Genomic DNA, 23,959 nt, shown 5'->3' with positions numbered 1-23,959 from the left:
TCTGGTTACCTGAAGGACGCCTTTTGTTGCAGCAGCAGGAGCTGAAGCGATGCTTGCAGTTGAACCTGTTTTACAAGTTGGAAAAAAAAAATATTAATGTCTGGAATGCTTTAGTATAATAAAAGTCAACGTGTTTATTATGATAAACTGAAGTGTGATAAAGTGTAGCACTGAAGAATAATTTAAATATCCAATTTTTGAAATACAAGATCTATAATGCAGAAGGCAATATCAAGGACAATATAAAATATCTGCAGGTAGGAACTCTCTCCAATCTATTGATTTGGAGAATTCCAATAAGAGGAGTGGGGAATTTCATTAGCAAATTGAAAAATTGTAAGGGGAAAAGCAGAAGAATGAAATCTGCACAGTGCACTGGGCCTGCACTGCTAAGGTATTCTTGATACCTCAAGAAAATAAATAACTGCACTCAGATGCTCCTGCACATAAACGCTGCAGTGACCCCAGATGGACTGGTACGTCACACCTTTAATTGAACAACTAGAAGTGCCTGAAATGAAGTTAAACATCACATTGCTGGAAAGGTGGCCACTCGGACCACAGAAGCACACAAAATATCAGTGGCAGTAAGCAAGATGAGATTATTTCCTAACCTGGACACTGCTTTTGAAGTTAAATCAATAAATGCAAGCTCTTCAGAAAGCTGCTTTCTTATGGCACATTGCACAGAGCGAACAGAAGGCAAAAATCTGTCACTTTATCATTCTGGAATGGTGAAATACATCACTGCTTGATGCTATCTAAGATACATTCACTTTCCTTGGCAGTGCTACGTTCCCTCTTGCATGCTCCCCTTTTTGTCTGAAGTCAGATAAAGGAACGCAGGCTACCTAAAGATTTCCCCTCTCACATTGACCTAGAAGTGGTGGACGATTGATGTTCACCAGGAAAAGAATGACTGACACAAACCTGGTAGCCAGTTTTGCCACCACAATCTCAAAAAATGTATATTATAACCCCTGCCCAACCCCACCCATGGCAGCAGGAGCAGTTTTAGGCTGCTCAGCCTTTAACACTGCCCATGACTTACAAGACAGGTAAAGGGAGCACGATAAATACCCAGTTTCTTACTACGGCTCCCACTATGTTTTTATAAAAAGTGGTGTTGTATCTACAGGTACCTAAAAGTACTCTTTACTAATTCTCCATGGGACTTCCTTGAAAACCTAACAAGCTTTCCTGCAGAGGTGCTACCCTCAATCATATTTTTGCCAACATTTTTACAAAACCCAGGAAATCCGAGGGACTTTCTGTTTGGACTTTTTAAGGACACTGGAAATTTATTATTGGGAACGTAGCCTTCCATGGGAATACCCTAGACCTGCACCACAGACACGTGTTACATATTGATGGTTAAAATAAATCGGCCTGTGAGGCAGCTTCTTTCTAGGAAGAAGAGGACCGCGCAGTGACGCACATCCCCGTCGTTCACCGCAGAAAGGAGCATTACCTTTTCTGCTTGCTGACCCACCTCTTGCTTCTGAGGAATGAGCACCGATGCCGATGACCTCCGATTTTTCAAGCTTTCAGTGATGAGAAAAAAGAAAAAGAATTTTAGTCTCACACGCAAACAAGAAAGGCAATGCATTCTCCTTCCCTCTCCTTCCCAATTCACTGTGGAATATTAAACTATTTCATAGTGTCTGTGGAGGTGGCCTTCTAGCTTTTCCTTCAACTCCTCTTTTTTTTCCTCCTTTGGAAGAAAAAAGCAGTGGCAGTGTCTCAGATGGAACTGCAGCCTAAGTTACTAAAAAAACAGGCACTGAATTATATGTATATATCAGTTTGGACTTTTGCTCTGGTTTGCTTTTCCAGCCAGACTGTACATTCTCCATCTATATGCTTGTCTGCAGAAATTCTCCGATGTCTCTCTTTTCTTATTGGCACAGATTTTAAAAGGACTAATTCAAATTACGTGTAATACCTTTCATAGAGAGAGAACGTTATCTGCTGTAGGAAGTAATTTATCATCATAAACAATAACCTGTAAGAAGTTACTCAAGTGCAGCCGTCTTCCCTGTAACATACAGCATCTTTCAAGCAGTAGGTACAGTTCCTCCAGCTGACACTCCAGGGAACAGCCCCATCCTCACTAGTGGTGATGGTATTATCTCCAGAAACACTACTTCTCAAGCAAGACATACATTGATCTTCTAGCAGAAAGCACTGCAAATCTGTTGAATTTAATAATCTCAGGATTTTATCTGAGAGAACGCAACACAGGTCCACAATTGAGCCACAGAGTGAATAATGATCCAGAGCACCTGCTCCGGCTTTCCTTGGGTGCCTCCCAGAGAAGCCTTGCTCTGCTGGGTTCAGGGAAAGAAAAAAAATCATTACCACAAGCAGAGCAAGCTTCCGCCTATTGAGTGTCTTCCTTTAGCTGCAGCACTTCAACAAAGCAAGGGCTCCTGAAGTGTTTATTTTAATTCAGGCTGACTGGGAAGGCAGGCATTATAACCACTGCCATTAACTCATATTGAAAAATACATTTTCGTATTGTAGCACGATCACCTTCATCAGAACTTGAATGACTATATCCCTCACATGTTACACATTTTTAAACTACAAAAAAATTATCACACTTCTGCCTGCTTTAGAAACAGGACACAAGAGGAGGCGGATGAATTAAGATATTATACCACTTTCAAACTCAAAGGAAAAATAGAACGTAGTATAACGTTTAGAGAAGCAAGAAACCTATCTGTGTCCTACCACAGGCTCTTTGGTTCCCAGCTCTGTCCCTAACAGCTGGGTTTGGGATTGCAAAGGGCAGAGGCGTTGCTGGACTAACCGGTGCGGGGTATGGCGAGGTCTCAGGTGGTATGAGCGGCACCAATGGGGCCTCAGCGGCAGCTTTCACCTCCTGGCCAGTGTCTGCAACTTTATGGCTTGGTTCTCTCAAATCCGACGCCAACATGGGAACTTGATCTTCGGGAAAAGGCGGCAAATTAAATTCACTGTCGCCCTGTTCTAACGGGACAGAGGTGTCTGGAGTCCCTGCTGACGCAGAAGAAGTAGGAACATACTCCTGGTAAAGTAAATTGCGCAATTTCTCATCGAGGCTTTTTATTGTGTTGTCAACGAAGTCCACCCTGGGTGGTCCCTCTCCATCAGATTCGGCGGTGCTCGGCTGCTGCTGTTGCAGCAGGCTGATCCCCACGCCGGTGCAGGCTACGGGCTGCGCCTGGGGCAGCAGCGTGTGCTGCTGGGACACGGCCACTGGCACCTGAGTAGGGCTCTGGAGTTGAGAACCTGCCAGACCTAGAGGGTCGGATGCGGCAGCCGCAGGGAAGACCTGGCTCACGAAGGAGTGCTGCGCCACGCCAGGCTGGCTGGCCTCTGGCAGGTGAGGGACCTGTGCCGCAGGCTGCCGTTCCAAAACGACCGCGTCTGGGAGCACGGGGAGCGGGCGTAGCTCTGCCGCTTGCGCGGGAGCCGCCGGGACTGACTTGTGCGGCCCGACGCTGCAACACGCTATCTCCACATCAGGGACACACATGCCCTCCTCAGCCTGCGGCTGCAAGTGCTGAGGAGCAAGGAGAGCGTCGGAAGGCTCCTCTGGCAAGGCGGCACGGGGGACAGGAGCGCCTGGCTGGGCAGGCATCGTCGCCTTCTGTGGAGAATATTCCAGCTGAGCCCCGTTAGCAGCCACCTGCTCCAGGATATTTGGAGCAGCTCCCGGTAGTGCCGGCGCCGGAAACTCCGCCTGGCTCAGCAAAGCGGCTGGAGGTGCTGCGGCAGGAACTTGCACCAAAGACGGAGGGACCCCCATGGGGCTGTCACATATGCTGGGTTGGAGGGGAAGCTGCTGACCAGCTAGGACACCAGACAGATCCGTCACTGCAGAGCTCGCTTGCTGATCATCCAACTGCTCCAGATCTACAAAGAATACACACATCAGGTTAACTTTTTTTTTTTTTTTAAAACAAGTTGCACAGAATGAAAGACACTACAAAACTTCCTGGTTAGCCACAGGGATAACCACATCCAGCCATAACCCGTTAGTGGGTTCAAATTAGAACTCAAAATTTTAGATTACGCAAAAATATTTCACTGAAAAGACCAGAACTTCAGCTACCTTACAACATAGGGCAGAGACAAAATACTGAGGCTTTCCTGAAACTCCAATACACTTTCCTAATTTGGTTCAATACCAGTAACACACTTAAAACGCCCGACTTGACAAAATGCATTGTTTTCTTCCTCCGACTAAACGAAGTGAAACAATCACAACTAAGTCAGGTGAGAACAGAAGAGATGACACTGCAACTTCACAGAAGAAAACATTTTCTATAAACATTTTGCCAATACCTGGACCTTCAGACTGCTGCGTACTCTGAGGTACCGGTGGAGAAAATTCAGGTGCATCAGTAGCAGGGTTTTCCACAACAGGACATATAATAAACCACCTTTTCCCAGTATGCAAAACTAGAGATGAAAATAAAATAAAATGTAAACACAATGGTTTCCATTCATTCCAGGTCATCTGTCAAAACCTAGTCTTAATTTCCATGTTTAGAAAGAAAGCCAGAACTTCTACAGTATTAGCCGAAATTAAATTAATGGCTCCTAATTTGATTCTTCTGGAAGGGAGACAGTGATGCCTCTCAGTTTTGCCACATATTTTAAGTTATTTGAAAATTTATTTTCAAGTGTTCATACTTTTAAAAGGATAATAGTTACAGATATGAAGATTTTACTAACGGTACTATGGACAGTTTTCTTACCATGAAAAAAATTGTTTATTTTGTAAAGTTTATCCAGTTTAACTTTTCCATGTTGGAAGTTTCCTAGCTAATATTTCCTTCTATATTGTATCTCAAAGCCTGGCACATGTAAACAGCAAATCAGGCCTATACACACTTTGGAACTTTTATTAGTAGAAATACAAATGTCATGTTAAAAAGGTTAATAAAGGGCCAGCTCCCTTCCCGTTCTGTTTGTGTGTAAAACCCACAAGATACAATTGTGTTCAGAAGGCCAAGATACCCCTGTAATACAAAAGTAGCTCAAAACCAACTGGTTAGAAATGCCAATTAAATTACCAATGCAAAAATAACCTCTTAGCTTTCCCTCACAAACATAGTTATCATTGTGAGAAGAGTAAAGAGTACGCCTGCCTGCACCTTCTTTACTGTTCCACTGCTGATGATCAGCTTGTGTAATTCAGGGCTTCCCTGAACATCCCCAGATGTTAGATCCATCCAGGTGAGCCCTGCCATCTCCCAGGTTGCTAGCAGCAGGGACCACCGGTACACCCATATTTCTAGATAGATTTCCAGCCACCAGTAACTGGTGGATGTCTTCCTGAATCTAGCAGACTTCTGCATAAGCTCATCGCTGCCTTAGGGCTTGAGATTAAGTTTGCATTCCAAGGCACATTTACCGTTTTGTTGATACACAGATGTCTTCATTTGAGACTGTCGCTTCTCCTGTTAAAATAAAAACAAAACCAAAAACATAACAATAGGAGAACCAGCTGTCTTGCATCAATGCAAGAGGAGCATCATTCCAAGGAGCACTCATACTCTAAGTCTTAATGCAGTAAAAGCATTATTTTTCTAGCTAAGAAGCACATTTTTTTTAACATAGGATGTAAAACTAATTTACAGTAACTGGCTGTTAAGAAAAAGGAATCAAGGTAGAAATCTTTATCAACATTTCTTACCTCATTCATTTCCAGTCTATCTGTATCTTGCTGGGGACTTGTTCCCTGATCAGAGCTTCGTTCTCCTTCTGTATCTTCACTGAGCATATCTTCGGCTTTATCAATAATATCTTTCATTTGTTCAATAAAAGTCTCTTTTTCGCTCTGCAGTATGAATTCATTCTCTACCTATAAGGCCCCATAAGATAAAGAGAAAAACAGTAATGTTTTGATTAATGCTCCGTTCCACAGCAATGAGAAAGCGTGTCAACAAGCACACGTGAGAATCAGTTGGCTGAAGCAACCTGATGTGTTAGGAGACTGCATCACCCAGTCTTACCATGTAAGTAGCAATTTCCTCTGGCGCATCACCATCCAAATCAAACTTAAAAGTCACCATTTTGTGATTGTGTGTTTCAAGCTGGCACTCCACCATCTTATCCCCTGTGTTACAAACCTGCAGGCCAGGATTAACAACAGTTATTTCTGACAAAGCCAAAGGAATCCTAGAGTTATACTCAAAGAGGTTGTACTTGCATTTAATATGGTCAGTTTGGGTCTGCTGGACTTCTCCTGGCGTGAACGAGCGCGTGCTGACTTCTTATGTTTCTTTGAAGACTTTCCTTCTTGTTTCCCACTTCCTATTGCTCCTTCAAAGCTGTCACTCATCTCTTTACCTGAAGCAACATCTGGACTCATGTAGCTTGGAAAGAGAAAAGAAGAAAAATCCCCAAATAAAACCACCGCCACGTATCACTACATCCCCCTGATGCCTTCACTTCAGGGATCATTACAGTCCCTCTCTGAACTGTACAAGCTCCTATTTTCCTAAGGTCCAGTTTTCTCAGCTCCTGCCTGTCCGCACTCACAGCAGAAGGTCTACACAGGGTCAGTTTGTATTTGTTGGAGATGAAGGAAAAGAGTAAGAAGTCGGTACGGTGTCCCGTAAGAGACTGCCTCTCCTCTCTCTGCAGTTCTCAAGGATCAGAAAGGTTTTACACCACAATACCCCACATGACCAGCTGGCAACAGTATATTATTTTTAGCAGCCAAAACAGTAGCTGCTAACAACCTTATTGTACTATGACATGTACAGAAAACGTCAACAAGCAAGCAATTTGCAGGAAATTTTCAGAGGCTCATAAAAACCACGTCAGGAAGGAACCGTGTAAGGCCATTTGGCCCATTTATTACCCCAAGGTATGATCAGCTGTCTAAGCTGTCCTCACAGAGGTTTGTGTAAACTGCTCTTACAAAGCTCCCACGAGATTTCGTAACCTTCCTGGGCCATTTATTCCTGTGTTCATTTAGCCATGCAGGCATAAAAGAATTTAAGTCTAACCTGTGGATCCCTTGCTTTAATTTAAGGCCTTTACTTCTTGTTCTGCACTAATTGCACAGAACAGCTTATTACTACTCCCTTTGCACCTACCTTGTATGTCTAACTTATATGTTAGGAAAGTGAATGTTATTTTGAGCGCAGGACATACTCTAGATCATGTCTTTGCTGCAGGTGCCAGCCATTTGATTCACGTGCTATCACCCTCCACTCTACAAAAGCACAACCCATCTCCAGTGCTGAGCTGGAAAAGGGAGAGATCTCCTTCTACGACTACGAGACGCATGCTGACACAGACTCTCCGTGCTGCTGCAGGCACGACAGTCAGCTTCCCAAACAGAATTCTGGAACAGGCACATTCAAATTGAATAGATGACTGAAAATTTTATGTGCCTTTCTATGACAGGCTAGAGAGACAAAACAAACGCATTTTGTCTAACTTATTTATAGCCAGAACTAACCTATAGTCAGGAAAAACTTTAAACTAAAAGAAGGAAGATTTAGATTAGACATAAGATTTTTTTTTTTATGCTGAGGGTGGTGGAGCACTGGCCCAGGTTGCCCAGAGAGCTGGTGGATGCCCCATCCCTGGAAACATTCCAGGCCAGGTTGGCCGGGGCTCTGAGCAACCTGATCTGGTTGGAGATGTCCCTGCTCCTTGCAGGGGGTTGGACTGGGTGGGCTTTGAAGGTCCCTTCCCACCCAAACCATTCGATGACTCTAAAAATTAGATTTCACTTTCCACGCAGTATTTAAAAGCAGCAAAATCTTGAGAAAAAAAAAGGTTCCATTTTAAGATTGCAGGGTTGCATTGACTTATGTCAGGCTAACTTTTCTGGTGGGGTAGAATGAAAACAGTAAGAATCTTCAAAGTTCATAAACTTAACTCGTTTATTTATGAAAACAGGAAAGGATCACTAAAATCCTAACCCCAAAGCTTTATAATCAATAAGGATGGAGCTGGTGCTGGCTCCTGCAACAGGCAAGGCATTCAGCTGCTTATGAACATGCGCTGTTCGTATGTACCTTACCTGTATCCAAGCACTGAAAAATCCAGCTTACTGCTGGTGCCGAGGCAGGAGCCACAGCACGGGAGCAGCAGATGCCTGGGGAGGGCAGTCCTGTCCCCGCAGCACAGCCACTGCCCCCAGTCAGCCCCTCTCCAGTCCAGCAGCGAGCCTTCCTCTCCAGGGCTCCTCCTCACTGCTTCCTCCAAACCTTGCTGCTTCTGAGTACCGAAACAGGCAGATAAGGGTTGGCAAAAATTTTAATTTGGTCGTGTTTCTGAGTAGTGCTGAGCTGGCTTGGGGGTTATTTATCATTAGTTGTGTAATTAGCACTACTAGGCTTGAGTGTGACCTCACACACTGCAAAACCGCAGAAGGGGCTCTGGCCGCCTGCTCTAACACTTGTGGCGACACCTTTGAGGGGCTCGACACACAGCTCCCCCCAGTACACCACCCCCTGTAACACACCTGGGAGAGACCAGGACAGGTGATACAGGCATGCCCAGTCCAAAGAGGGAATGAGCTATACACCCAGTTACACTAGCGTGGCATGTCCCTGGACAAATTCAACAGCCCCCAAACCAGGGACTGTTCCACTCCAGTTATCTTAACAAAAAGAGGAGCTGCATGCCGAAACGAAAGCTGTTGTACATACATCACAGCTAGGATGCAGCACCCAAACTAAAGAATTTAAAAAACTGGAGGAGTCAAAATAGGCACATTGCACACAGAGTATCTGCAGCCTTCTCCCTAAAATTCCACCTTCCCCTCTTCTCCTGGTCAGCTCCTGCTACTCTTCTGTCAGCCAAGGCAAAGACCAGGCATTTAGCTCAGCCTTGGAAAGAGAGAGAGGAAAAACAGCCTCCAGAAGGAAAACATTTCTTATGCCAAAGAGATTAGAATGATACCTTTCACAGCTCTGTGACAGAGTTTGAAGTTTGTCCTGTATTGCCTGCTCCTGAAACGTAAGAAAAAGTCATTTAAGTAAATGCATTACAGTGACAGATGACAAGCACCTGTAAGAAAGCTTTGCTGCTGAGACACCAGTAATCCTAAACCATTCCGTTTAACCCATTCTTGGAATTTGAAAAATAATAAATGTCCCATTGTACCCTCCCAACATTACTTCTCTCCAAAGCATCGACATCTGTGCACAACTGCTTTTAAAGACAGCCACCAATATGCTACTGCCTTTCTGCTGTCTCTAAAGCAGAAGAGGTGGTGGAAGAAACAACAACGTTCCCACCACAGTGGAAAAACTTGATTGCAGGAGAAATCCACATTGGCACCTACCTATCTTTTTTTAATGGGTGTACAGTATAAGCTAATTTGCTTCCTTGCTTTGCATAGTTTCCTGAAATATATTAAGTATTTTCATTGTATTTGGCTTATTGTGAAAATTTCTGCAGAACTTAAAGAATAAAAGATGAAAATTCATTGGTTTAAAACACTGCCCTCACATTCTGTCCTCCTGCTCTCTACACAACAGAAATTTTCCCTAAAAGCTTCCCCCTTCACTGGTTGCGATGCTAGGATAGACAGCAATAGTGTGACTTGCGCATTGGGTAGGGGTTTTCACAGATTTTGTGATGACAATGCTGCTGGCCCTACTGTAACAAGCTTCCCACACATGTACGCAGACACACACACCTGCATGTATATGTACACACCCCACAAATAGTCAGAAATATATATAATTGTAATATATATAATTACATATATATTTCTATATATAATTATATTTATATAATTAATATATTTCTATATATAATTATATTTATATAATTAATATATATTTCTAGATATAATTATATATATTTATACACATATACTTACAAACATAAGTCTAAAACCCTTCTACAGACACACAGCAAGAAACAAGCCCCGTGACCGCCACCACTACATCTCCACACCAAACCAGTGGCAGACTGGAGTTAAAGCTCAGTGGTGAACCAGTCGCCCCCACTCATCGCTCACAGTGTCACACATACACCATGCCAAGCTGGAGCGCAGTTTCAGTAAAACTGCAAAATTAATGAAGAGTGAGAACACAGACATAATGTATCTAAATTTTAGTGATGCACTTGACCAAGCGCCTTACAAAATCTCACTGGCCTGAGCTGTTCAGACTGGTCTGGGTGCGAGTACTGCCACGCATTAAGCAAAAGCGTTATGGCAGAGCAGCAACACAACGCAGTGTTTGGAATATAGATGGAGATGAAACTCCTCTTACACCCAAGAAAACCTTAGCAATCTATGTCATAAAATCAGTATGTTGATCAACTGGACTATGTCTTCCAGTACGCAAAGAGGGCTACAGGAAAGATGGGGACAGACTGTTCATTAGGCCCTGTTGTGACAGGACGAGGGCTCATGGTTTCAGAATAGAGGGAGATAGATTTAGATGAGATATTAGGAAAAAGTTTTTTACAATGATGGTGGAGCAGCACTGGCCCAGGTTGCCCAGAGAGGCGGTGGATGCCCCATCCCTGGAAACATTCCAGGCCAGGTTGGCCGGGGCTCTGAGCAACCTGATCTGGTTGGAGATGTCCCTGCTCCTTGCAGGGGGGTTGGACTGGATGGGCTTTAACAGTCCCTTCCAACCCAAACCATTCTATGATTGTATCCTATGATATTGGATGGATTTCTGAAACTGAAGGAGAGAAACCACTTAGAGACGAAAAATGAGAATGAAGTTAGCAAAACAGCGGTTAAATGTTCCTAGGGCCATGATAAAGTGACAGGACAGATGTGTGCCTCGGTGCAGATGGATTTCTCAGGTAATGCAGGACAGCTTGTACCCCTGTGTCACACCTCACAGTAGCGATGAAGGTTATTCGTATTTCCAGAATCTCTAAGGGGATGGACCCTGTGTTGAAGGCTGTAGCTTTGGAACCAGCATGGATTCTGACATGAGCTGTGAATGCTGAAAAAAGGCAGGTGGAGGAGAAATACCTTGAATAAGGAGTATGCCCGACACAGGCAGGCTTTACCAGGGGATTCTGCAAGTGAAGTGCTACAGGCTGGTTCTACCATTTCTGCTGTTCCAACCCAGAGGATACAGGGATTCACCAGGAACATCCTGCATCACAGCACGAGTATTTTACGGACAAGAATTAGACTGTCACTAGAAAGAGGGGAAATGGGGAAGCAGAATCCAGTTTTAGTGTTAACACCACCCTTACTGAACATCTTCTGGAAGAGGAGTTAAGTTGTGCCTCTAACAAAATTCGTAGGCCGTACCGTGTTGTAAAGGCGTGCGGCAAGTGCTTGAAAGCATAGGTAAAAAGAGATTGAGTTTGAAAAGATGGAAACTGTTACTTTGGGAAGAAAGGCATCTTAGAACAGAGAGCCTCAAGAGGAACAACTCTGAAAGCAGAATTGCTGGGGGACATTTCCATTCAGAGGTGGACAACAAATTATTTACTTAATACTTATTTACTGAAATCTGGTACAGATGCCAAAACCTTTGGTTTGCTTTGCTGATGGATATTTATTAAAGAGTTGAAGGGAAGGAAATGTTCCCTGACACTCTGTCAAGGCTGAAGGTCAAACTATTACGGGAGTGGAAAGAAAAGTCAAAATAGCAGGCAGGAGGAGCTGACAGTTTTATGAAGGAAAACAATAAAATGCATCTCACTTATATGACCACTGAGAATTGGGAATGCCTATGAATATCTGAAGAAACAAAAATCCCAGGGCTAGACTAGAACGCAGGCAATACAGGAGGATACAATGCTAAATGAAATGGGAATAAGGCTCAAGCTGGGGAGCATGAAGAGCTTTTACACAGCAAAGAGTCGGATTATGAAACAGTTTCTTAAGGCAAATGTTACACAAGTGCTTAAGACATTTAAAACAAGACTGGACAAAACACGGATGAAACGCTACAGAACAGCTTCCTACTGACCTACAGCACCTAAAATAAAGTAACTTCCCTCTCTGTGTTTGTGCTCAGCTATGGACAAAGAAGTCCTGCTGCCTCATTCCTTCAAGGAGACATTTCACAAGGTACAACATGCAGTTTTCATTTGAAATAGCCGGTTATTTGCTGACCCTAGAGTCCAGGACAAGTGGCTCTATAGGGTGAGAGGGGATACAGGGCTTACTTGACAAGGGAGATTATTTCACAGAGGAGTAGGCAAGAAGGTGGATGCCCCATCCCTGGAAACATTGCAGGCCAGGTTGGCCAGGGCTCTGAGCAACCTGATCTGGTTGGAGATGTCCCTGCTCCTTGCAGGGGGGTTGGACTGGGTGGGCTTTAACGGTCCCTCCCAACCCAAACCACCCTGGGATTCTCCGATTCTAAGGCTGAGGGTGGGGTGCTGGTGAGTTACTTCTGAGGAAACAGCTCTACCTCTTGAGACATCTCTGCGACTGCCTGGACAGCTGAGCCGGGAGCTGGGAGCTGCTGACCCAGCGGCTGGGAAAGATCGGGCTGAAGCTGCAGGAGAGCCGAAGGCTGAAGAGGCAGACAGTGATCTACGGGGACAGGCGGACTAGCCGTAGCAAGGCTGCCGTGGAGCTGCGAAATGCCTTCCGGAGCGACGCGGGGAGGCAACGCTTCGGGCTGCAACTGCACAGGCGGTGACATGACTATCGAAGGTTGCACAGGCAGCACGGGCACCTGGGCTCCAGCTTCCAAAGTGTACTGCGTGTGTCCAGACATCTGCTGCAACACAACAGACAGCTATTAAAACAAATCTCTCCTTCGGGCGCTTGTGGCTTACACGACAAGGTACAAAATGCCACCGGAGCTCACGGAAAAAGGATTACAGCTCTGTGTGGTCTCTGCTTGGAAAGGTAACTGCTCAAGAGTTTAAACTTGCTTTGAAATGACCAAATAAAAATGTAAGGATTCTTCCTACGCAACGATGACAACATGTGTATTGCTCAGGCGCTATTTAATTTGTAGAAACAAAGCCATATTTTGCCAAGAAATTAAAACCTTAGATTATGAATTGATTGTCTGCTTTCTGTGAGCGTACCACAATGTCCACGCAGAGAAAAATACACTCTACCCACAATCTAAATTAGAATTTAAAAATAAATCTATTTTCTGTGGAGAGCCAGGAGCTGGTACAGACCACACAATTAACTCTTTCAGCAACTACACAGCAGTGTCTTCCGGAAGACATAATTTTCCATTTCGTCCAAACACCTGAGGCACAACTTAACTCTTGACGTGCTGAGCACTGAGGCCCAAACCCTGCACGCGCGTCCTCGCGTTCTGCACGCAGAGGAGGTTTCATTGACCTCGGTGGATTTCTCCAGTGCATTAAAATAACTCGTGTGGGAACCAGACCGACGCGACTAGATGCCAACCACCTAGAGACTGCTGTTATTCTGCGTAACTGCTTGAGTTGTACATTTAAGAGCAGAACATTCTCCCTTTAGGCATAACGTGTGTTTTTCCAAGGGGACTGAGCTTGCAGGAAGAGGAAAAAGGAAAGAAAGGAAAATACGGAAGGAAAAGGGCTTTGTAGTACTAGGTAAAACTCTGCCTAGCTTTTACTTTTTTAAAGTATCATCACGTGGAGATTTAGACTACTTGGAGAATATATTAAAAAAATATCAAGACTCAGGTGAGAACTAGGCCACGAAATTTTGCTACTGCACGGTCTCTGCAGATTCTGGATATGAGCTGAAATTATTATCATTCCAATAAAGATGCGGTGTGTTTCACAACACAGAACAGTTACATGAGTGTCTAAGGGCAGGCTGTTAGAACAGCAACTGTGCTGCACATTGCAGAAGAGTAGTGAATTTTATTATTTTTTTTAAATCTTATATAACCAGAATAAGTCACAAAACGTTTCAATGTGTAGTTTACCTGGGCAAAACTAAACTCAGAGGTGCTAAACATCAACTGTCGAAACAGCAGTGCGTCGGAAACCCTTTATTTACACAAATATGTCTCCACTAAAGTACTTTAAAACACAGCACAATGTATGTTTGAATACTCCTCTGCACTTGCCCATTTCGTTTCTAACAGCTATATTTATCCTAAAAAAACTACTATGCAATTCTTCCCTACAAATTTGACAGATAACGACTGTGTTAGGACGGTTTGGGGATATCAGCTCTCCAGTTTTGGTGCTTGCCATGCTTGCCGGGCCCGATTCGATTCCCTCCAAAGCCATTTGGAACACCGTGGCTGATGAGCTCGGCGGTAACTGCTTCGGGCGCCGTGTCGCCTACGTTTCACAAACAATATTTCTGTACCAAATATACGGCTGAAGAGAGAAGTAGAAAAATGATGTAATACTTTGGAGATGCCATGATATGGCAGGCTGAAATGGGATGTTATGAATTTCAATCAATATGTTACGGCAAAGTGATGTAGTCAAATACAGACTTTCAGGAATGCTGTTATTAACAGATCTAGTGCTCTCTCCTGCTCAGGTCAGGCTGCATTTCACGTTGTCATATCACAGATGTGGCAAGAGCAGTATTTACAGACTCCGTCAGCAAGTCCTAAACCTGTTCTCTTGTCAATAGTGCTAAGACTAGAAGCTCCATTTTATGCTTGATTTCTTTTAAGGGGAAAGGGTCTGCAGCTGGGATTCGTTCTTGTCTGTGAGGGTGATGGAGCACTGTCCCAGGTTGCCCAGAGCGGTGGTGGATGCCCCATCCCTGGAAACGTTCCAGGCCAGGTTGGCCGGGGCTCTGAGCAACCTGATCTGGTTGTAGATGTCCCTGCTCCTGGCAGGGGGTTGGACTGGATGGGCTTTAACGATCCCTTCTCACCCAAACCAGTCTGTGATAGACATCTTCCACACAGTTTTCTGGAGCAGATATTGAATGGCCATCTCCCTTCACTGTTTTAAAGCAGTTCTACATCAAAACAACTCTGTCACTCCTGCCAGCTCACCCGTATTTTGCCGTGAGCACGCAACGGCCTACGCATCACGTGCAGACTGGAGCGAAGGCATCAGCAAGGCCGTGCGGCTGCTGTCAGGGCTCAGCCTGTTCTCCTGCCACAGGAAAATGACAGCTCATGCTTCTTTCATGTTTGAGATGGGAAAAGGAAGAGTGAATTCAAAAAGCGCTTGTCTGCTCACTTCCCAAAGCCTGTTAGATCATTCCCACATCCTTGATATTCATCTGGAGTAAGACCTCACCCGCTCCACAGCTTTAGGAACCACCTCCAGGACCAAGGTCGAGAAGACAACAAAACACCTTAAGAGCAAAGGCAAAAAAAACCTCCCCACTGCCTGTTCACAACGGAGTGAGCCCCGGGAACGCCTGCATTCACCAACCGCCCTGCGGTCCAACACCGCCACAGCCCCCCGCCCGGCGGATTACCTGGTGACCAGCCCCAGGCGCAGACAGAGTCTGTTCGGAAGGATGAATTATGCTTGGCTGAAGTGACTGAGGAGGTGGAGGCTGCTGCGGCTGCGATACTGCTTGCGCGCTCTGGGTGTGATGGGGAGAGGGCGCTTCGCTCTGAATGATCTGCTGGAAGGTGGTCTGGTACATCTGCTGCTGGGGCAGCTGGGGCACCCCGTGATGCGGCGGCATGGCCGGCACGCCCGGCGGAGCCACGGCAAGCAATGGTATCGTAGCAGCCGACATATTTGGCACTATTGTTTGGCAGGGCAAGACCAAAGAAGCCACGGTGGTGTGAGGAAGATTGACCGCCTGCATGGGGAGGGCGGGGGAGTTTGGTGCCATGGGCAGAGCGGGGTTCATGGGGAGGCTGGGTAAAATCACGGCCGGAGCAAAATACTGAGAAGGAGCAGGTATGGGGGGCACGTTTGCAGCAGGTATATCAGAGAGGGTTGGAGGAAGGCTGTCAAGTCCTGCCAGAGGAGTAATTGCAGGAATGACAGGAAACTGAGGAATCTGAAAAAAATATAATATCACATAAATTGCGAGTGCTTTCACTGATGGTACAAAGTAGTTTCATTTGCCATACAAGTACAAACAAATCACCTGCGCCATGACGATAATTATGTCTGTTTGTTAATCACTTCCATTCATTTCCTGAGGTTTATAAACAGTAATAATAATCAATTTATGCTGAAATCATTAGCAAAATAGAAAGAATTTCATTTCAGGGGGACCTTTTAACACCTTAGAAACTTAAAACTAATTCAAACACTAGCTTGAAGCCTTCAAGCAACATACTAATTAAAAACTGCTTTCACTTTAACAGAAATGAAAAGGAATCGGAGCAGACAAAATACAAAAACTCTTTCATGCAAAATTCAGTAAGACAATTTAAAACCCTTGTCTTTCAACAGGTTGGCTGCAACCCAGGCAGCGCGGAAGATCCCATAAAAGGGTTTTTACAATCAGAACCTCCTGGTGACATAGCAGATCGTAACTACCCTGTCATCATGGAAGCAGCTTGCTTCTTCCCTTTGGTGCAAGCTGCTTCACATCATGGTGGCTGTCACTAGCAAACACAGCAGTAGCACCAAGAAACCCTTCCAGGCCAAGGAAAGGCTCCGTCCCTGCTGCTGAGAACAGAAACAGGGGGGGCAAGGTGGGCAACGGGGAAGAGAGGTGAAGTCAGGAGCTCAGAAACAAAACAAACAAAAAAAAAATGGGCCACTTCTCATGCTCTTAAGCCTGGGATGGGGAGGAGAGTATGCCACAGGGAAAGGTGCAAAAAAAAAAAAAAGGAAGAAAAAGCAGTTATTGCAATTTTGTAACTGCCATTAATTGGATTCTCTAGGCATGACACAGGATTACCCACAAAGGAGATTTTTGCTTCACCAAACAAAAACAAATAGTAAAGAAAAATCCAGAAAAAAAAGCTATATTCTTATGGACTAATTAAATTGGCATGCATTCCAAATAGCCACACAAAAACTGCAAATCATGTTAATTATTAGCTAGAAAGCTCTATTCTAATGGATGTATTCACACAGCGGTTTCAAAGGCGTTACCTGGGAAGGGGCCACCGGCGGAAGCTGGGGCACGGTGGAAATCTGCAGGGGTTTTAGCGGTGTGCTGCTAGCTGCCACCTGAGAGGTCTGGGGCTGGTACTGGGGCAAGAGGTGGGTCGCAGGCTGGATTGGGCAAACTGGCTGGCTGGTAAGCACCTGCTGCAGAGAAGCTTGCTGCGATATGGGTTGCTGCTAGGAAAGAAAAGAATAAATAAATGGTCATAGCCTGTATTACTATGAAAGAACCAGTTCAGCGGACGCAGCCACGCGTTTCTCCCTCTAGTTCAAGCTGTGCAGAACTGTGGCTGGGAGCAGGGACGGTTTACAGAAGAGAAGGGTGCTCCTAATTTAAACACTGTACAAGAGTATGTTTAAAACACATTCAAATAGAAGATACATTACCAGAAAAGACAAGTTTTAGCTGTCTTGGAAAGGTTACTCGTAACGACTCAGACTCTTTATATCCCAGAGATTGCTCTAGTTGTCCTGTAAAAATCCCCACTTACTAACTTCAAAGATTCCTACTACGTAGAGATCATACTCAGCTAATCCTGGCATTCAAAAGCTGACTACATAATGCAGCAGGCATTGGAACACACAACGCTTATTACCCGAGACATGCCTAAAACACAGTAATTACAGTAAAAGCTGGATCCCAGATATTTCCCAGGTGCTGTAGTCGCAACGTGGTGACCAAAAAAGCAGTCTGACCACTCCAGGGAAAGGTGTGCTCCACGTTTCATACAGCAGAACAGAAATAAAAAGCTGCATTAAAGCTGAAAATCATCAGCAACAAACTTTCACATTTTCCATGCTACCGGTGTCTCCTTCTTCAGTCCCTATAATTAATGCTGAAAGTACTTTAAAAAAAAAAAAAAAAGAAAAAAGCAATGAGGTGGCTCTGCACTGCGGTTTTTGCCACTGCAGGCTTTGGGAAAGCAGGGGTATTTACCCAAACAAAATCCCAAACTCAAGGGGATGGCCACGCTGATGCAAACAAGGGGCTCAGCAGCGGGACTGGCACTGGTGATGGAACAGCAAACCGGCTGAGACGGAGCCCACCCGAGGCACCGGGACAGCCCTGACTCGATCCCCCGCACGTCCCACAGCACGAGCTCTGCTCTGCCAGGCTCCTCAGCTCCAGAAACTCCTGCCAGGCCTGAGCCAGCCTCTGGAGCAGGAGAGTCAGAGGCACATGGTGCTGGGCTGGAGCTGCTAAAGCAGAGCAGAGCCAGCACAGGCACCTGGGCATCCCTGGCTGGGTCAATCTGCAGCTCAGACAGGCCGCCCGCAGATAACCGACGACTGAGCATGCCGACACGGGCTGCTCAACCCACCTTCAGATCGAGAGCAGAAAAACTGCGCTCATAGAACCAAGCAGCTTCCTAAAGCCTCCCTTTCAAATTCAACTTGTGTTTTACAACATGCTTGTGAATCGGAGGAGGCATATGGAGGGAAACATGTCCAAATTAATTATGCTAACATTGCCTCGTTATAACCTTAACATTATAAACACACAGACACCCAAACTGGAAAAAAAAAAGTAAAATAATGAGATGCAACATTGATCCCATGTGTCTGAGCCATCAGGGTATATTCACACAAGATCAATACATCTCATTCTGTCAGGCAGATGAATTTTCTCACCCTGATTTCCCATTCGGTTGTCGACCTGCCCTACCGCTCGCTTACAAAAGACTGCAGATCTCTGCTGCTCATGACGTCGTGCCTGGAGACTCTGGGAACACCAGACCTACTTCTGTCCCAGAGGCACATAGCTCTGGGAAGCTCTGCACAGAAACTTTATCATTTTACCTATTTCTGTAATAATAACACTGTATAAAGGTCAGTTTTATATTAGGCTTCCCGACAAGATTAGAAAACAAAGACAGTTATTAAATCCTTTTACTATCAGGGATAGAATTATTTCAAGAGACAGCAACGCTGTGAGGAAAGGGCATGTGAAAGAAATGGAGCAAGTTGGGCAAATATCCTACTCCAAACCAACATTTACTCATGGGGGAAAATAAACAACAGATTTTGAATTGTCAGCATAAAGCTTCAGAGTCCACTAGAGAGATCTGTGAAATGGTAAGGTTCTGAATTTGCATAAGTGTAAAATTTTTGGCTGAGAGAACCATAAGAATATCCCTGCCCAGTAGAAAAAAATCTGATATATGACAAGAAAAACATAAGCTTATGTGAAGTTAAGAACACCAAACTACATTGTTCCTATACTGGTGCTTTCAGAGGAGTAGGGTGTCCTTAAAAAAAAAAGGCAGCCTTTGAGATAAATGTTGAGAAATAAAAAGGTCTGGAGAGGTATGACATGCCAGTCAGAAAGCAGACATACACTCCTCAGCCTCATCAACACTTTCCACGGAAAGCAAGCCAAGCTTTTTGGTAGAATCACAAAAACGAGCCACAAATGACCACATTGTACAGGTCTGTGGCTGTGCCCCTCCCAGACCAACCCCTGCTCTGTGCAAAGAAGTGACTGCAGCTTGTGCAGCTGCCCCTCAGCCGCTTGAGAGAGGGGTCTGGTGAATACCTGTAAGGAACACAGGTTTGGGGGAGAATTTAATAAATCAAAATGCACAAAGAATTACTATTTGGAGACAATTCAGAGAGACGCGGACTTTTCTCTTGGAAGATAAAGCTACTGGCTGGATGTCTATATTGAACTCTATTTAACAGGTGTACACAACTCAAAAAGCAGCATCACTGAGGATGCAAAGACAATTGACACCAGGCAGAGTCTCCTTCTAACCTTCTAGAAAAGAGGTGCCAAATAATAACGCAAAATTAATAAAAAAAACCATTCAATTTTTAAGGACCAAGACAGTACACTGAAAGCAACGCAAGGCTTCAAGTCAATGCTGTTAAGCCACAACGCAGAGAAGTCTTAAACTACATCAGGACATTCCAAGGTATTATCACCCAACGGTTGTCCTCAAGCCCATTACTCTTCCATCCCTTCAACCCAATGCCTTCTGCCCCATTCTCCAAGTCTCTCAAGTGGCAGTTTAACAGTTTCAAATACCTCAAACGTGCTACAGGTACGGGCTGGCGGAGAGCACGGGTAAGGAATGGGATAAGAAAAGCGCTTTTTGGCAGCGGCCAAGCTCTCACCTGTTGGTTGGCCAGCACCGGTTGCGGCTGCCCCAGCTGCAGGGAGGCCACGGTGGTGGGCTGGACAACGGGGAACGGCATGGCCGGCTCCTGGTAGTGCTGGGGCCGCTGGGAGACGACGGCGGGCGCAGGCTGAACGGTGGGGAGGCCAGGCTGCAGAGGGGAGAGCGTGAAGCACCCTCACGTTAGGGGTGTCTGCAACTGCTCACCAACAACAGAATTGCAAGGGAACAGTCTACTGGGCACTCAGATCAACACAGAGGGGAAAAAAATATATATGAAAAGTTACCTGCAAGGAAAGGAAAATTATTTAATCTAAACACACAGAAAAAAAGTCAGCAAATTCCAAATAAGACAATCAAATTGCACTGCGTTTCTTTCTGGAAGCAAGCGCACAGAGCAGTAAAACCACTGAAAGCACAGACACAGCGACCAAGAATATACCCACAGCAACAAGCTGGGCAAAACAGAAATTCATCTTCACACAGATATTTACAATTTCATAAAGAACCTTTATCTTCCAAAGAAGCAGGTAATTTATTCAAGTGGATGCCAAGAAAATGAATAGAGAAATGAGAAACAAATTAAAACCACAGTGGAAGTGAAACAAAAAAAAAAATTAAAAGAAATTCAGTTGAGCTTTGTAACAACAGCAGTTCCCTAAAACTTCAAACAAAGTAGATAAATTAAAAATAAACAGTATGTGATACAGACTCATAAGCCTGAAAAAAACCAAACTACTACAGCTCCAGTTACGTGCTTTTTACCTTGGTAAATAACCTCCCAGATAAATACAGCTATTTTTTTTCCTTGGAAAATGGAAGGTTTTGAGTCAGACTTTTGTTTCCTCAGTTTGCTGAGATTTTCAAACCTTGTAATTTTTCTAACCTAGGTTATTGCAGGAAGAAAAAAAAAGTCAGAAAATAAAAAGCTATGAGAAATATTTCGCTCGTGAATAAAGGTTATTTTTCCAAACCCTCAACGGCAAAAAGAGGGTTAAATTTAGGTTAAAATTACCGAAACCCATCAATGGAAAGAGTGAGTCTGCTCTAAGAGTATGCTGCACAGCTCAATTCAATCAAAAAATCCTGCTCAAGATGTGCCTTTTGAGTGTTATATATGAGTTGTCCAGGTAGAACCAAGGAAGGATGCATCCCAGCAGATGTATGTTTTCCACAGTGGAGGGAGCTGGCTACAGATGCCAGGGATGAATTTTCTCCCTTCAGGTAAACGGAGTCATGTTTCAACGCATTCACAAAGTACAGTTCAGAATTTCTTGCAGGCATTTTGGAAAATATAAGGTAAAACCAGGGAAAACTATGCACTTCCCAAGTACGAAGGGTAAATCTGGATCAAGCAGGTAAAAAAACCCTGGTCCTGGATTTTACTTGTTCTCTCAAGTCAAATAGGATAAAACAAAAAAAAAAAAAAAAAAAGAACCTACCACATTGTTACTATCATTTTTACTAGGCACATTGCTCCCTTCGCTCGGGGTAGCTGCAGTCACCAGCCTGCTCTCCGCCAGCGGCGCTTCGCCAGCACACACTTTACAGCAGGGCTGGGACCATCCAGGCACGCTGGCATATCCACCATTGCGGGATTCAGAAGGCGGAACGTTTTCTGCAGCTCTTCCAGGTCTTGTGGGAGAAGAGCAGGCCTTCTGGTTAATTAGGTATTGTAAAGACTCATGTAACAGAGGCAGGTCTAAACTTCTGCCTCATGGCCTGCTGATTTGTGGGAGAGGTTGACACACCGCATTTTCTGGGAGTTGGCTACCTGAGGAGTGAGCAGTTTCAACAGGCATCAAGACTTCTGACACGCTTTGATCTCAGCCAGGCTGAAGTGAACAGGCCAGGAACGTCCAACGAGGCTGCTGAGGAACCGTTCGCTCCATAGGGTGTGCAGAGGTCCCCAGTGCCACCAGACACCACATGCCTGCTGCCACTTCTCTACTCTGCAGATCCGCATTTTCCTCTCTTAGATCCTGGGGAAGGGACGCGGTGTTTGGTGTCGAAGCCACGACGGGGTCACTGTGGTGGCGAAAAGCAGCGCGAGCACTGCCTGCCGCATGTAACGGGTGCAGGCTGGACTGGATCACGGCACTGCCGCTGTTTCTGAAGGACATGACCCACTCATGTCATGCCTCTCACTGGAAGCACCTGAAGGTGTATGTTCACTCACATGTGTTTGTTCTTGCACCAGTAGTTCCATCAATTGCTTCTGGTCAAGGTCATAACAGGGTGAAAACAGGAGCAAGTGTGAATGTCTGATGGGGCTACCACCACCTGATTCTGGAGCCTCTGTAATGGACGTTTGTCGCCAGCTCTGTGCAAGATGAAATCCAAACCCAGAGCCAGAAAGGCAGTGACCAGATCCATGTCCTTTGTCACAACTGGGAGAAACATCAGACCCAAGAGGCTCTTGAACAAATGAAGGAATGATAACGGGTGGCTACACTGCCAGTGAACAAAACCAAACAAAACAGTTCTCAAACACCTGCATGAGTTTGAAACTAATAATCGCAAAGCTACTGACGTAGCCCAGCGGCAAGGTAGAGATAAGAAGCTTTTTTACTCAAAGTATGACAGCTGCCAGTGAGGCATTTCTTGAGAACGGCAAACACAGCCAGCCAGACACCATCTCCTAAGCGCACATTTCAGATCAGCTAGAAATGTATTACAAGCAAGTCGCCACCAGTAGAGCTGAGCGAGGAATACACGAAACAAGCCCTGGAATCCACACCTCCTGAAAACCAGAGCATGAAGGAGCTGTTAAATACAATCTAGGCTACAAAACGATTTTGAAAAGCTTTAGACTTACTCCTGAGGGCTGCTGGTAGTGCCCCAGCTGCTGGAGGCTATGGGGCACAGCCTGGCTCTCGCTCACAGGTGGGCTGTACACCCGTTGGATAGCAGGAGGGACCGCATCGGGCAGAGACGAGTAGATGACGCTTTGCTGGCTGCTTTGGGAGTCGGAATAAACAGTGGACCCCTGGCCACTGTCAAATGTGCTGTCAGCTGAAAGAACAATATTTTTTATTAAAAGCTCAACAACTCCAAATGTTTAAGTAATGATTTTAGAGCAAGGTCAACATCGGTTTACGTAATTAGCATTTTTACTAGCCTAGCCCTTTCCATGATATAAATAAATTATACAACACAAACGTTATTTTCCCCAAAAGGCACACAGTGCTTCTCTTAAGCCAAAATCCATCACCATGGATTTCTGTGCACAATGATATTTCAGGCATATTGATATTTCCTTTAAAGGGCATAAGGTTGACATTAAGAACTGCAGATGTTCATAGATTTTGTAGGATGAAAGGGAAGGAAACCCCAATTGTAATGCTCACAGCAGATCACCAAGTCTTTTAGAGTGAGATCTCCCAGGGATGCACTAACTTTTAGCACCTTTTCTTATTAGTAGCACTGAAAATTACAAATTTCTTTCCATTGTATGCTTTGGATACTGGGCAAGAATTGTCTCTTTTCTCAAACAGAAATAAATCTTTCGACTGTTACTGATTTTAAGATGTCTTTTCATGACTTTTGAAGCCTGTAAAGTACAGGTACTCAGTTCTTCTTCAGCATAAGCTACTGTTCTCTTCATTTGAGAAATGAAATGAGACAATCAAGACCGTAACGGTAAGTACCCAAAAGACAAATAGCTTCTAACAGAGATTTAAAACTCAAAACTGAAAGGAAAAACTGTAACACTTACAAAAAAAAAGGCTTAACTTACAGCTAAGTTTAAATGCCATTTCTTTTTCTGACACTTTCCATCTTCCCTTTTTTCCATATTCCAAATAAGGTTTTACTTATTTGACTTTTAAATAACAAATTATGGTTTAATAGCACCAGAGATGGCATTTCTCCTCAGTACTCACAAACTATTCTCCCAATTGTTTTGT

The 23,959-nt window shown here is 44.6% G+C and overlaps 1 protein-coding gene across 1 annotated transcript in view; it reads right to left on the bottom strand.

Annotated features, from left to right (window-relative positions):
• The window catches only part of WNK2 (WNK lysine deficient protein kinase 2), a 102,356-nt gene that overhangs the window by 22,289 nt on the left and 56,108 nt on the right, over positions 1-23,959 (bottom strand). Inside the window, exons 9-22 of the mRNA XM_086755411.1 lie at positions 22,870-23,066; positions 20,050-20,202; positions 16,918-17,109; positions 15,326-15,865; positions 12,375-12,689; positions 8,926-8,975; positions 6,209-6,374; positions 6,012-6,128; positions 5,693-5,860; positions 5,411-5,456; positions 4,336-4,452; positions 2,816-3,903; positions 1,472-1,544; positions 10-65 (exon numbers count right to left, since the gene is read on the bottom strand). Of these exons, the coding sequence (XP_086611537.1) occupies positions 10-65; positions 1,472-1,544; positions 2,816-3,903; positions 4,336-4,452; positions 5,411-5,456; positions 5,693-5,860; positions 6,012-6,128; positions 6,209-6,374; positions 8,926-8,975; positions 12,375-12,689; positions 15,326-15,865; positions 16,918-17,109; positions 20,050-20,202; positions 22,870-23,066 (3,278 nt within the window). The remainder of the gene's footprint in view (positions 1-9; positions 66-1,471; positions 1,545-2,815; positions 3,904-4,335; positions 4,453-5,410; positions 5,457-5,692; positions 5,861-6,011; positions 6,129-6,208; positions 6,375-8,925; positions 8,976-12,374; positions 12,690-15,325; positions 15,866-16,917; positions 17,110-20,049; positions 20,203-22,869; positions 23,067-23,959) is intronic.

The sequence above is a fragment of the Chlamydotis macqueenii genome, chromosome 10 (assembly GCF_036417535.1).
Source record: "Chlamydotis macqueenii isolate bChlMac1 chromosome 10, bChlMac1.mat, whole genome shotgun sequence".
Lineage (NCBI taxonomy): Eukaryota > Metazoa > Chordata > Aves > Otidiformes > Otididae > Chlamydotis > Chlamydotis macqueenii.
Note: the sequence above shows the minus strand (reverse complement) of the source record. Positions and strands in the feature narration are given on the sequence as shown.